Source organism: Gasterosteus aculeatus, chromosome 9 (assembly GCF_964276395.1).
Source record: "Gasterosteus aculeatus chromosome 9, fGasAcu3.hap1.1, whole genome shotgun sequence".
Classification (NCBI taxonomy): Eukaryota; Metazoa; Chordata; class Actinopteri; order Perciformes; family Gasterosteidae; genus Gasterosteus; species Gasterosteus aculeatus.
The window spans coordinates 5,602,532-5,618,010 of NC_135696.1; the positions used below are offsets into that span (position 1 = coordinate 5,602,532).

Here is a 15,479-nt window from a genome sequence, read left to right on the forward strand (position 1 = left end):
AGCGAACGTGTTTGCCGTCACACTCCAGTGTCATCGTGACACTTTCCACCCGGCGATGATGTCAGGCTCTCTGTATCTCGTTTCAAAGGACGGACGGAAATAAAGCGGAGCAACAGTCGGACTCAGAGGGAGCGAAGAAAGAAACGCTGTCGGCGCAGGAAAGCGTCTGACTCCTCCATTTCTTTCTGCTCCAAACGGCCGATTCGCTGTAACAAGGCGGTGGGGGAGATGAAACCAACAGGCATTTTACCCCTCCGCCCTTAAAGCTGAAGCCAGAGCTGTAAGATAAGCGAGATGGTTACAATCCCGCCTCAGCATTGTTGAGGTTGGTCTGTGGTTTATACCCGCTTACATCTTCAGTCTACGGCTTATGGGTCTTTAGTTTGCACCTCCATCTGATTCACGCACAGAGCGCCATCTCTGAAGGCCTCTGGTCACAACGTCTTCTCCCCCGTCACGCCCAACCCTCGCGCCGTCACAAAGTTCAGCTCATTCAGCATCCATTGGGACTCTGAAAAGGCTGTTTAATATTCCTCGCAAAGACACTATTAAAGCCTCAGTTGGTCCCTCTGAGGTGTTTTAAAACACATAGGAACAAAAAGACATCCGAGTAAGTAAGAATGATGCCTTACTCATCCACAATCTAAAGAGTCACACTGCAAATAACCAGCTGATTAATGTAAATAGGACTTAGTTCACCTGTAAAGAACACACCAGTTTCCAATGGACTTCATGACTAAACGTGAAACCAAATAAGTTGAGCGTCATATCAAAATCTCAGGCCTCTGAGGACGATCGTGACTGGTGGTTGATCCGGTGGAAGGAACGGATCGGACTGCTATGTCGCGTTCCACAGGCGCGACCATATGAGGAGTGTGTGGCGGAAGTCGCGCGGAACAATAACCCGGCGGGAGACGCATTTCAGCTCCCAGCAGGAACCGGTCCTCCCCCGACAAACACGGGTCACACGGAGGACAGGCGGGAATAGAATGATCCCTCTGGTTGTTTTAAAGTAACTCCAAGGTGACGGCGAGAGTCACTAGAAACCACCGACGTTTACAGCGCTTCCTCCGGACGTCTTATCAGAAGACGGGCTGTGCAACTTCGACGGCCTGCGGGGGATAAAACAAATGAGATGAACTGCCGCTGGTCTGCGTGCTTCTTACGATGATTGGACGCGTCACAGTGCAGGGTGTTAATACACAACATCCAAACCCATCACATATCCTAGATGACCTCGTGATGCAGGGAAGTTCAGTGCTGTTGTACACATCTGGAGTTACACTAAACAATTAGACATATTGTGTCTGGTTTCAGCGTTAAAATGATCTTATTGTCTATGAATCTAATGAGGAAACCAAATGAATTGATTTTACGACTAAGTAACTATTTTCTGTTTATGAACACACCAGCCAGAAACCAGCGTGACGGAAAAGTGAGGCCAACATGGAAGAAACTTTCATTTCTTCTAAAGAGTTAAAGAGAGAGAGAAACTACCTGTCACTTGATTTCTTGCCCCAGTTAATCAGTTTATGTAGTTGATTTCTTAAAGTATTCTTCAATACAGCATGATGTTAATGTACGGCCAACTTTTTAGTAAGTAGACCATAAGGCAGGGTACGCTTTAGGACTACCATGTGATTATCTGTTCACCCTTTCACCCCAAGCCCCATTAGAGCCGTCACGATACCACATTTTTGTTGTGCGATTATTGCATGGACATTTATTGCGATATTATCTCAATTTTCAGACCGTTTTATGCCGCCGATGACATAATGACAATATAATAACAGCATAGTGATACAAGTGCGTTCTTTCAAAGAACAAAGAGCGTTTTAGGGACACGCGGAGCGGGCGGAGCATCCGGCTTGGCGCGATGCGTTTGAGTTCGGGAAAATGTGTGCAGCCGAAAAGCGCAGCGCGGCAGCGAGGAAGCTTTAACGCTCTAATTAGAAAAATCTTCACGATTTTTCCACTTTCCTCTTTGTCTCTCTTTCACTTTCATTCTTCCCCCCCTCCCTCACTCCTGCAGACAGAATTTTATCTTTCAGATGTTCTATTTAACGAAGGACATCCTTTGAAACATGTAATGTATTTAAATGTTTCCAAATATGAATATTTTGTTATTTGAATATTTCATTAACGTTTAAAAGCCTCTTAAGTGAACTTTTGGTGATTATGGCCCACCTTGAGTTGCTGTACTTTGGTGTGTGTGTGCGTAGGGGAAAGAGAACGGAAAGTAGTATAACGGAAAAAGGAGAAAAGAAAAATCTGACCTAAAAGAGGTTCAGCGCTTGGTAAAAATAAATGGGAGGCTGACATGGAAGCGGAGAGCAGGCGAGGCCATCGCTGTCTGCTCTTGTCAAACATGCAAGGAGAGGTTTTTAAAAAGCTCCCCCCTGAAAACTCTTCCGCCGCCCGCCGACCCACACAAGCACCGACAGAGGACACCTGGTGGAGGGGGAGGAAGGGCAGAGGACAGGAATTGGGACGCGGCCCCAGGAATAAGTGTCGCCGACATTCCCGCTGCCATTTCCCCGAGTGTCAATCGGTGCTGCTGCCGCGTGGGGATCTCCTTTGAGTGTGTGTGCGCACAACTGTGGTTTCGCTCGTGATATGACATTATTTAATAATTCATAACCTCCCGCAGCACGGCCTTTCAGACACGGCGCTCCTGTTAAGGCTTCTCCGGGGCCAGGGGGCGGGCCTCTACTTGAGACCCGCCCCCTTGCAAAAACAATATTAAAAGAATGGTCGCACTGTGGCTCATGTGTTAGTAACGTGATTCTCTACTGCAGGTCGTTTGCATGACGGACTCACCACAACATTTTTAATATAACAAATGCATCAAAGTCTTGCCACGAGAAGAAATAGGCCCCAATTGGCAGGTTCTATTGGTGCACACACAGACACACACACAGACACACAACTTCTCTCTGCAGGATCAGTCTTCTCATCTCCGAGCAGCCTCTCAGAAAATCTCAACCTCTCCATATTTTTCTGCCATCAAAAATGAATATAATAAAATGCTCCGGCTTTGTGCTTCCTTTCTTAGTGCACGCTGTCCGAGCCCGGCCCGTGTCCGACAGCCTTTAAACAATTTTGTCCGAACCCGACCCGAACCCGACCCGAGCGAGTCAATGCCTCAACTGTTCATAACAATGACACATTCACGAAGGTTTTTTTTAATAAATAGCCTGCCTTTATAAAAACTCAGGCATCCACAGATAAATATACAGTACTCGCTCAAACAAGCGCTGTTTGGGAACCGAGGTTCTACATCATTGGAAGCAGAAGTTGACTTCACTGCTTCTTAAGATATTTTAAATATGGAATGTTCAATGCCTTATCGCGCTGATGTGTCCGAGCCCGACTATATTTTCTAAATATTTATCCGAACCCGGCCCGACCTGTCGGGTCCCGACGGGCTCGGGTCGGGTATCCACCCTCTAGTGCACGCCACTTGTTACAGCGACGTATTGGTGCTGACACCACGCTCCTTCCCCCCCTCAGCCACTACAGCTCGGTGCCTTTCGGCAACTCATCTTTTCTAAAAGAGACGCGAACACCAGGTGGAGGCTTAACTCGAGGTTAAGCGGTGCTGATATCGCTGGTGTCTGTTCAGAACGGAGTTGGGATAACTTCATTGGCGGGGCAACTCTATTTGACCCGGCTAACCGGCACCCGAGGAATTCAAATGTAATTTCTGCAGACGTCAGGTAGAGGTGCAGGAGAAGGGGCCGGGGTGTCGGAGGGGACAGCAGACGGGCAATGAGCCGGCCCGACTCATTCCACCCTCAATGGCGGGATAAGTCAAACCATTACGTCAAGGAAGATGCTTGAAAAAAACGAATGAAAAACATACATTTGATCGGGCTGAATTATGGATGAAGATGTACCGAGGGAAGATAGGGGGGAGAAATATGTGTCAACCAAAAAGTTTTCATTTTCCTTCTGTAAATCCTATTAGGGAGGAAAGGGATGGCGCAGGGAGTGGGGAGGGTTGGGGGGGACAAAGGGAGGGATTAGCTGACCCCGACCACTCTGTCCGGACTGTTTTCGCACTGATAAACTACATGAGACCTCACAATGGTTCCTGTAGTGTTGACGTCGTATCTCTTGCTTACTTGTGAAGGCTCTCCCTGGTTGACCCAAGCCATCGCAGCGGCTAGCATGCTTAGCCCCCTCCCCCCTTATATCTTTTGCAAAGGGGGGGGGGCGCTGGCTGAGCTTCACAACAGAACAGACTTCCAGACTGAGGTGAGGTGTAGCACAAAAAAGTACAAAGCTGGAATTTACTGTACTCAGTCAAAGAAGGAGAAAAAACTAAAACAAAATTAAGTTTTGCGCAATTTGTTTTCCAAAAACATACAGTAAGCAGAAAATTTGATCAATAAATTTAAAATTACAAAAAAGCGATTACATTATTAGGGTTAAGGGCTTGGGAACATTAAAATGAAAAAGTAATTATTTAGAAGACAATGTAAAAAAACACATTACTTATCTGCCCAGATGCCCTTTCGAAAAGGGGAGCGTACTGTATTATATATTCGGAAGGTCGGCCACCTAAACGAGCGTCAGAAATTGAACTCATCAAGATCAGGTGTGCCAGGAGACACACCTGGACCTGATGTCGTCAAGGGGCTACATAAGGAAGATGAGAAGACAGTTTGGGGAGAGGACCTTGGTAAACCGGATAGCGGCCCAGGGCGCTTAAGTTGTGTTTAGGTTTTGCTGGCTGCTGGAATTACTGGAGTGATTGATTTTGTTTCTCGGATTGATTGTTTAAAATATCTCCGAAGGCACCCTCTGCCTCTTGACTGCTGCGCTGCCATTTATTCACTTTCCTCTGTGCCATCCTGTTACAGCACATAATCTATTTATCGCCTGCACTTCTTTTTTTTTTCAGAAAAAGCAAAAACCTCCTAGAGCGAGCTTAAAAAATACAAGCCTGACAGAGTCTGCTAGCAAGTTAGCGGTCAGCCACTGCCGAGGAGTCACTACGTCACCCAGCCTGCGGGCCCACCTGCTCTGGGTGGTGTTTTTGTGGTGCGACCGCAGACACGCATCTGTGGGTGTGTGATGCCTTCCTCTGCACCCCAAATTGCTAATACTTTGAATATTAACATTAAACTTTTCTTGCAAATGAAAGTTCTGAATGAGTTCAAAGCCGTTCTTTAAAAATCTGACAAATGATCTGATTTTGTGTGTAAAATATTAACAACCGCCTCTTGACTTTCTGGGGAGCTATTCATTAATCATCAAGCATGGAATATTTATGAAACTTTTGCATTTCTTTCAACAAGTGTGTTGCAGTTTTCTGCTCCGGGTCGTGAAGAAGAAGCAGGGCCACGGACGTTTTATACACACGACCCCATCATCTCTGACTACGAGTCATTTGCAATGGAAGCCAGCGACGCAAAGCTACAAACAGACGCGTGACACTGCGTGACGCAGTGTTTACTGGGGAAATAAATGACTCTAACCCAAACTAAGAAGTTATTTGTCACCAGAGACACTTCTGCATTGGAAGTGTCTTAAACTCGTCAGAAACGGAGGTTGCCGCCTGATTTCCAGCTGTTGCCCCACTCTCAAAACGTAGAGGACTGTACGTCTATGGATCATAGAATAAGAGGGTGCCTGTGATGTCCAGGGCCGTGATGATTGACACAGGAACGGGAGGCAGCAGATGAAGGACCCCTGGCTGACGGTGACAGGGGGGGGCTGTCATTTAAAACCCAACATGGACATAATGAGACAGGAGAACCATCAAACTCACGATTTCTGTCCTTGTTGATACAAAAGCTTGCGCGCTTGACGCCGATTTCAAAGTCAGCAGTTGGCTCAGGGGTACAAAGGGGATTTTTTTTACTCCCCCCCCCCCCCCCACACTTCTTTCTCTCCCTCCACGGTCGACCCCCCTCGGCAGAAAAGCCGACCGCTATCAACGGTTGAAAATGGAATAATGCATGCCTGATGATTTGGCCCTGGTGTTGCATCCGCGGACCTGCTGTCCCGCTGCTCTCCGCGGGCAAAGTGCAGCGGTTTTACTACAATGCTCTCGCTTCGAGTGCCCGGGGCAGAACGTAGCTGCGCTCAGTGAGCTCACGCCACGAACGCTGGGGAAACGTATGCCACCATCTGCAGGCAAGCTGGAGTAAGTTGGTTTGAGATCAGCATTGTTTCACCGCTCCTTATCAGATTTTGAACTGCTGAGGCCTTAAAGGTCTATATACATATGCAGCGGTTGGCGGTGTGCTTCTGACAATCTGCCCGACTCAAAGGCAGCGGCAGAACTGGATCAGAAACGGGCGTCTTCCAGCTAAAGCAGTAGCCTCCCTTGTTCTTGCTGCAAGGCGAAAAAGCAGAGACGCTGGTCAACGCTTGTGACAACATTGCTGACATCGAGGGGAAGAGAGCGACGGCTGGAGAAGCCGTTGTTGCACAAAGCTATGACTCCACAGCGGGTCGGGTTGTCTCTGGCAGCCGGCGAGGAATGCGTCGCCGCCGCGGTGCCAGCCAGGCGAGAGGGGAACAGAGGGAGCTCAGCGAGGTCCCGCTGGAAGGAGGATTAACATAACTCAGCTGCCTTTGTGTGTGCTCACAGCCTCGTGTTACGTAATCGCTCGGGTGGAAGCTGCCGGACAGGTCAGACTGCTCACGCAGCAGGTGTGCTGCACAAACCAGTTCTTCTTTGTTTTCTTTATGCATCCATACTTCTTTGTTGTTGTTGTTGTGACTATATTTAGCTAAAGTTGACTTTCTTTACCGCTTTATCTAATCAATTAGTTAAATTTAGCATATTCTTTTTTCTGCACTTGGTTCTTAGCCTTGTCATCTTCTCTCCTTTTTTCAGCATTTGTCAAGCACTGAGGTGCCTTTGATTTGTTTGTAAAGATGCTTTTGAAACATGAACTCTTTGAGTCTTAATAATAGTAATCCAAATGGAGTAATATCATTTATAGTGTCCTATCAACCTGTACTCATCCTTGGCCTGTGTGAGGGACCTATAAACACACCTAAAAGTGGGAATCTTTATGTTCAAATACGCAGCAGATGTTTGTTTTCTCAACAATTAAAGCCGCCAGTAACATTATTAAACACAACCGCAAAAGGTGTAGTTACTTTACAAGGATAGTAGTTATTTTCCTTCCTTCCTTGAGAATGGTACCACACCCCAAGAGGATAAATCACGGCAGGAATAAGAATGAGACCGAAAACAGAACAGAAGGCTGTCAAAAAGCGTGACAAAGTGGCATGTAATGCACCGGATGTAAGGATGCCAACGTAGCGCGAGGAGCTGCTCTCCCCGAGCTGTTAGCAGAATACATGACAGGTGCGCTGTCGGTAAAGTCAACTTAAGTCAGGCACTGAATTGACGTGTTTGAGCGAGGGAAAAGGCGACGGAGGGAAAATAAATCATCATAAAACGCACATCATACACGTCAGGAAACACAAAGTTCCCCAACACATTCAAATGTGCGTCACCGCTGTTGTTTATTACTTAACTTTCAACTCTGTGGAATCTACCTGTATTTTAGCTGCTGTACGTGAAACGTCTGTGAAAATTGACGTCACCGTTGGGCTTTCTGCCAGCTCGCCGTGATCGAAATAGTTCCCAGTGTGCGGTGACGGACAAAGCGATCAAAGCCACTTTTTAAGATTGAAGTTTTCCTTTAAGGGAGGGAAAAAAATGTGTATTCTCTCATTTTCTCTCTCTCTGAGATTAAAGCCGCAAATTAATGGGATTTTACAATTCTACAATTGAATTATAGACATATATTTACTGTTCATTTAATGGACTCTAATAAGCAAGAACGAAATAGAAAGAGCACACGAGAGCCGCGGCGTGGATGGAGACGCTTGACTCTTATTATTCTTATTCTTATTATATTAATGAGATTCCATGATTTATTAATGAAGCGTACGGAGCCACACTGGAGGCTTTGCCAGTTAACAACATACCTCCTTTGCACATTACCGTTTGTGTTTTTAATCCAGCGGTATTTTGGGAACGTCTCCCACACAAACGGAGGAGCATGTTATCTCTGAGGTCCAACGCGCTTCACGTTACACAGGCAGCCAGAGCACCAGCGCACTGAGCCACATGAACGAAAATCAATTTAGGGGAAGGCGGACGACCGTTTCAGGTTTCAATTTAGAAAATCAGAAATGTTGCCCTCCTGGTGTCATTTTCTTCTTCTCCGGTGGGGAAGCCGGCTTTGCAAAGACCTCGACTCACTGGCATCCTAATGAGATCGGCGGTCGTAAGCTGTGTAACGGCGCACAAAAGGCTCTATTAGCGCTGCTGTCAGAGAGGGCGAGCCGGCTCACGGCAGTAATCATCCACCAACGAGGACTGCAAGGCTCCTCGTCCGGTGCTCAATGTGTGCCCAAAGAAACCAAACCGTAGGCTTGAACATTCAGTTTACAAAACATACAAAAGTTTATATCGGTGAAACCGCCGCAGACCAATTAAAGGGCCCACTCCTTTTCCCCCATACGTCTGCAGTTTACTTCTTTTTATATTATATATATGTGTTGGCTGATTATGTTCAAGAAAGCAGACACAGTAAAACGATGGACTTCCCGTTTGGAAAGCTTTTTTCATTACGTAAGAGTTATTTTGCAATTTACGATTATAAATACTGTTCCAAAAATCCAAAGTGCAATAGCTGTTGTTGTACAATGTGCATTTCTCTCAATCCGTCTGATAAATGAATGCATCTCAGACAAATCTGGTTGGCTTATGACGCTTGGCAGTTTGTGCAGTGCAGAAAAGAAGTGTAACTGAATCAGGGGGAGTTTGTTCCGGAGATCCAACTAAGAAGGAAATCATACACATCCCTGCTTCTAAAGGACTAAAAGGTGGCTTATTACTTATTACTGGGAACTGAACCAGGGCGTTTTAGGATTGAACCAGATCAACTGCGGTAAAACCAAAGAACTGGTGCTGGACTTGAGCTGAGACAAACAATCTCCTCCGGAACCAGAGAACATCCAGGGGACATCCAGGGAATGGACATTGACATTGTAAAATCTTAGAAGTACCTGGGTGTTTGTGACTGTTTTGAACTTGTTTGACTGTCTGTGTGCACTTTATCCGCTCTGCTGCTGTAATCCTGTACATTAACCCGTCGCTGGACAGATAATCTTTCTCTGATAACGCTTCTCTTCATATTATGAAAGAAAGAAAAAAGGGGGGAAAAACACCTGCGCTCGAGGTAAGAGACCTTGTGAAGCAGCTGAAGCAACTTTCAACATGTTTCATTACTGACACATTCATTACTGGCTCACCTTGACGGAGGCTTTGGTCTTGTGGCTGCTGTTGTTGTTGTTGTTCGGGCTGTGATTGGCGTCTTCGTGAACTCGGTCCAAAAGCCAGAGGAGGAACTCCAGGGCGTCGTGCTGAGAGTTTCCCCGAAACTGAGAGCCGTACTTGGCCACGATGCTCTGCAGGGGAAAGATCAGAAGAATTCAAGTTCACACGGAACACATGAACCGATCGTTTGTAAGTTGGAGTTGGAGAGACATGGAGGGAAAAAAGAAAAAACAGGCAAGGACATTTTTCTTATCGTCACTAAATGCAGACACATTTAGGAACATCTGCCGGCTCTGGTAAGATCATGTAAAAAGTCACTGCCAATTCTCTGGATGCTGGCAAGAACATCACATTTCAGAAGGAAAGTGAGCAAAGGAGCAAACAAAAATGTCCCCAATCAGATTGAGATTTGGTCTAAAAGGTGCCGAAGACCGTTAAACTGACCTGAACTAAAGTAAAGCTGTGTGTGCGTGTGTGTGTGTGTGTGTGTGTGCGTGTGTGTGTTCAGAAACAAAAGACCTGTGTTTTCTTGAAACTAACTCGTTCCAAATCCACATTTACTGAGCGGCACCAGTAAACACAAATCAGACCGTCCTCATCACCACGGCAGGTGTGCTGAAAATAAACAGGCTGTCTAATTAAATTATGAGGAGGGAGTTGTGGGTTTAGGCGAGAGAGAGAGAGAGAGAGAGAGAGAGAGAGAGAGAGAGAGACAGGTATCGACACGTAAAAAAAAAAGTGATGGCTACTTCTCTCCGTCGCTCTCCCTTTGCGCTCTCCACAGCTCGGTGTGGAAGAACAAACCACCACATCATACCTGCAGCGTCTAAATATAAACACAGGAGGGGAGGGGGGGGGGGGGCCTTCACCTGACAGCCCGCTAATGAGCTTCATCCCTGTGAGGGAGCGCTGACAGGGAGGATGGAGGAATGGGGGGCAGATGGAGAGAGGCAGGGAGGGAGGGAGAGGACGGTGGGAGAGTTTACAACAGGACGTTTTTTTGTCTTTTCCTCAAGGAAAACGCTGTTGTGGTAAAAAGTGAGAATATACACACGCACATAAGGGGGGCAAAAACACCAAGGCAAAGATAGTTGCCACGGTTACGGTGAGTTGAGACTCAGACGCCTGATGACTGAAGAGGTTGCAGATTCATTAAGAAGTGACCTCAGCGCCTCATCTGCTGTTTTCTGACTGTTTCAGCGCTCGTGTGTGTGTGTGTGTGTGTGTGTGTAAAAAAGAGAGAGAGTATTTGTTTCATCAGAGCTCAGGTGGGATCTTACGTTGAGCAAACACTCCAGAGGATAAAGGAAGGCGTTAGCGGTCAACTTAAGTTGTTCTTCCTAAGAAACTATTGATTAGTCTAGACCGAGGATTCAATTCTCAACCCACATCTGAAGTCACCTCGGCTTGAAGAAAGCTGTTTCACATTTCTTTTCATTAGATCAAAGCATGTGCAGCAATGAACTGGAAAAAAAAAAGGTAATAGCAATTGATTGTGTAACAGAATGTTTTACGAAATAGAAAATAATACAAAAACGGAAAAACCACAGTCGACTCGCCTGTTTGCAAATTAAAAGCTTGTATAGATAATATAAGACAAAAGATAGACGTTAAACCACATGGTGGTCTCCGAGGCAGAGGTCATGACCTCCCAGTGCTCGGCAGGGATAAGATGGCCGTGCGCCGGCAACATCCCCCCCTTGCTTCAGCGACCCGGACGTCTCTGCTTTGGCGTCCCCCGTCTCGCCTTCCTCGCACCCATCCAACCCCCCCAATCCATCTTCCTGCTCTGTAAACAATGACGGATCAGAGTGCCGGCGGAGGCCAGGAACCTGCTTCCAAACAGACATCAGCCAAATGGTTCGTCGGGGTCCGGCATCCCATCAGGCCTGGATGGATTTCTCCGACGGAGTAGGATGCTGACAAATTTCTTTCCTTTGTATCGTGAGAGAACCGTTCCCTAATGGAATCAGTCCCAGCTGGGCGCACAAACACCAAACACTCGCCCGCTGCAACTCTGTATTTGCCTCCAGCACAACAGAGAACAGGAAGGTATTATTTGTTCTCTCTTTGAGACAAATCTGAATGCCTCGTCTCCGGGCCTTCAGATCGGACCTTATGTCTCCTCTGCGGCGGTGAGCAGCTCAGAAATCCTTTGCCAGCAGGTCAAAACGGAAAAAGCAGACGTGGGATTTTCAGGTGATCCGTGAGTACATGAGGGGGAAGAGATGCGATGGAAATAATCGCCTCCCGTTTCCTTTACAGGCTCGTTTGAAACAGAGAAATTCATTCTGAGGATTCACAGTCGAGGCCGTAGAGTTCTTTTTTTGGGGTTTGTTTTTTGCCGCGCGCACAACTGACAGTCTGGGAAGCTGCGTCTGTCACCATCAAGGGTCGCGTGAACGCAAACCCACGATCGCAAAATCAAAACCCACGACGCTAAGGGTTGAGTGGTTGGCTTCCTGCGGAGAGCTGTTCAGGCTTGGCACATTAATCACAGGAGGGATAATAAACTTGGTGGTGCCGTGGCGCTGTAAACACAGACACACTGCGAGGTGCTCAAAGCATGAAGATCCCGCTGTACAAGTGTGGCTATAAAATACGCTCATTCTTATGTCTGTGCGTTTTAAGGAGGCCAAGTAGTGTGTGTCTCCCCTACAGCAGTGTGTGTGTGTGTGTGTGTGTGTGTGTGTGTGTGTTAAAGTTCTACATCTTCAGCACCCAGAGTGAGCATGAAGAGGGCGCAGAGACAAGTGAAGAACAACAAACCATTAGTCTCGCTGCTCGGCCGGCGCTCCCCACAACCAACAGGAAACAACGGGCCTCACGGAGCTGCGTGCCATGTCAAGCGTAACAATAGAAAAATAAATAAAAAAGACACAAAAAGTGCATCCGTGCAAAAAAAAAAAAAAGGAGTTACTGCGTCGTTAAATCCTTTCGGTCGGGAGTGTGAGGCGGTCAGGAAAGAACGAGCTCGGCTCCGCCGTCGAGTCAAATTGATGTAGACAACTTTTGGAGGCACCAATAAAAGGACACTTCATCCCTCCAGATTTGATCAATGTCAAATGTGCAGTGAAGCGGTTGTGGCAGAGTTGGAAATGGCGACCTTTCAATGCAGCACTCCCATTGGGCCGATCGCTGTCATTTGTAAGCATTTGGTAACACGCTCTGTGCCGGCCTGGCTTCAAATTCAGCGGTTACAGGAATTAAAATGAGTTAGTAGAGGCCAACTATCCAGAAATGACTCTTTACTCATCCTCCTTGCTGTCCAATAACCAGGTCCCATGACTCACTTTTTAAGGAAACACGGCAGCAACCATCACTTGTGAAAAGTGGCCAATGCGGAAAAATACGACACAGGCAGCAGTGTTACCCTACCGTCATATCAAGGAGCCCCCCACCTCCCCCAAGAATGTCTGCTATTTTGGCGATCCGACATTAGTAGGACTTCCACGCAAGGTACATAGTCGTTAGTTAGAAGTTGAACCTCTGTTTGAAAAATCTGCTTATTTCATATCGCATGGTCGATAACATCCGGAGTAATTCTTTCAGATCCAAACAGCAGCATCTTCTTCTTGATAATAGTTCATCACCTTCACCACCTCTCCCTTTACACCTACGGGACAAACTGCACTCATTCTTACTTCATCACTAATTTGTAGTTGAGGATGAGGAGCAATCTCCATCCAATCCGCTGTCAGAGTATCAACTTTATTGAAGTCGAAATGATAACCCATTCATATGGACAACTATGGCGTTCCCACTCTTCTACCACTCCCCCCCCCCCCCGGGGGCCGTCTGTCGACGCATCAGGAGCGTTACCACTGAGTGTGCCCAGCACAGAGAGGAACCTGCAGCACCGCCTCCCAACTGCAGTGACAAGACGACTTGCATTTTGTCACGTCACGTGACTGGGCTTTAGAGTTAATGAATGAGGCCGGAATCCAGGACTCCTTCCTGCTCCGGCTGTCACCCGGAAGGGCGGGAATGCAGACAAACCACCTGAGTTGCGGGGCATGGCGAGTCAGGCGGGGACGCTGCACCCTGTGTGTAATCAGTAACTGCACTGCGAGCTCAACAAACAAGAATAAAGGCTTGAAACTGGGAGGCAAAGTGGTGAATACCTTTTATTGTCAGTGGTTTACTAGACACACATGAGCCGAGCGTCTTCGTTGGACACAGACTGCCACCCCTTGAACCAATTTTGGTTCCTCAGTCCTCAGTGTAATAAACCTTGCATAACCCACCTCTCGACACATACTGTGGGGGCCCCGGGACACATTAAACCTACTGGGACTGTGTTTAAAAGGTGCCGCTTAGATCCCCTGGGATGAATGTGCAGAACTAATCTAAATGTGTCGATAATGACCTGTCTTTATTGCAGGAGCAGCTCACAGAGGGGTCGGGTGAACCCCCATTGCCCCCCCCTCACGCAGTCCCCTCCCAATGTGAATATATTCCTGTCATCTCCAAGTACCTGCTGAGTGCAGACCACACAGCAGCAGGCCGCTCACAGCAGCTGCATTATTTGGGCCCAGAGAGACCCAGACACCCACCGGCGCTGGAAATTAAACTACCGGGCCGCAGCTCTCTGCTGCCGTGTGTCAATTAGCTGTGAGGTAATGTGATTTTAAATGCCTTTAGGCCCTGTGCCATTGTTGTTGTTTTTTATTGAGCTTTAGCGGAGAACATTCCCAGACAAATGTGCAGTTAATAAAATAACCAGAAATCAATCAACACACTATTTAACTTGGCGGAGTATGTCAGGGCCCCTGGGGGTCTGGGGCCCACGCATGTTTTATGCATTTCGAGTATTTACCAAAGAAATACAGCTCGTATTTGTAAAACGGTAAAGCGTGTTCCCTTTATTATAAGGACATTAACATCTTCCTATGAGGTCATATATAACTCATTTTTGTCAATGGCAGGTGGGTAAAACATGATAAAATAAAAGCTCGCGGTGAACAGGTGATTAAACACGACGCCGCCAAACACGCGCGACACCCCGGTGCGGCCTCACCTTGAACTCCACGGACACCTGCGGCGTGTACTCCAGGGTCCACAGCCCTCGGACCAGCGACGCCAGCTGCTCGGTCACCTCTCCCCTGGCGGCCTGCAGCTCCTCGCCTCTCCCCCGCCCGTCCGCCCCGCCGTGGCCCCCCTCGGACTTGTACTGCTCCAGGCCGAGGTGCTCGGCCAGCAGGTCCGTGTTGCTCAGGCACTGGACCACGGCGTTCATGAAGCAGGTGTTGCCGTGGTTCTTCAGCCCCAGCACCCCGGGGGTCTTGTCGCCGTGGCACCACGACAGCCTGCCCTTCACCGGGCCGCGCGAGGAGGACGCCGCCGCCGCCGCCGCCGCGGAGCTCTTCTTCGCGGCGTCCTCCTCCCGGGCGACCTGCGCGCCGCCGTCTTTGAAACCCCCCGAGTCGCCCGGCCCGAAGCCGCCGTCGTCGTCCTCCTCCTCCTCCGCGCCCGGCGGCTGCGCGTCGCCAAAGTGCGCCAAAGTGCCCAAAGTTTTAAGGATCCTCCCCATGAAATTCCCGAAAGATCGCAGCGATTTCTTTCTGCCGAAGCTCCCGGTTTTGTATTTCTTGTGTTTTCGCTTCGTCGCTTTGGGTTTCAAGGCTTTCCTTACCTTGCTCTCCTTGCGGGTATCCATGGCGCTGGTACTTTGTAGAACCCCCCCCTCAAAAACAACCCAAATGACACGGGCTGCGGAGTGGCACCTGTCCGCCGCGGCTGTCTATCTCTCCTCCTGCACGTTTCTCTCCGCAAGCCTCGCCGCTGAGGTGGCGCCGGTAAGGCGCGTGATTACCGGTGACATCCCGGTTAATTCCCCAGTGGCGCGCGGTTCGTGAAGCGATGCTCGGCGCGGGAACCCAGATGAGACGAGGGTCCTCCTCCCTCCGCGCGCGGCACGTTCAATCACACTTCCTCACCGATGGCTGTCAGCGCCCTCCTCTCCTTTCCTCCCCTCTCGTCTCCTCTCCTAACGTGAAAGAGTTTCCGTTTTGGGGGGGGATTCTCTCTACAATGACCGCCCCCATTCACAGACTTCCTTTGGGTGGAGTGTTTCTAGTTATAGTTGTACTCACTGTCTCAAGCTGCAGCGGCAAAGAGCAAAACTCACCAGACTCGTTTGCTGCACAGGGAACAA

General features: G+C 48.3%; 1 protein-coding gene across 1 annotated transcript in view; it reads right to left on the bottom strand.

Moving 5' to 3' along the window:
• The window catches only part of usp43a (ubiquitin specific peptidase 43a), a 76,796-nt gene extending 61,489 nt beyond the window's left edge, over positions 1-15,307 (bottom strand). Inside the window, exons 1-2 of the mRNA XM_040187101.2 lie at positions 14,343-15,307; positions 9,298-9,453 (exon numbers count right to left, since the gene is read on the bottom strand). Of these exons, the coding sequence (XP_040043035.2) occupies positions 9,298-9,453; positions 14,343-14,981 (795 nt within the window). The 5' untranslated portion in view covers positions 14,982-15,307. The remainder of the gene's footprint in view (positions 1-9,297; positions 9,454-14,342) is intronic.
• Between the last annotated feature and the right edge of the window lie 172 nt (positions 15,308-15,479).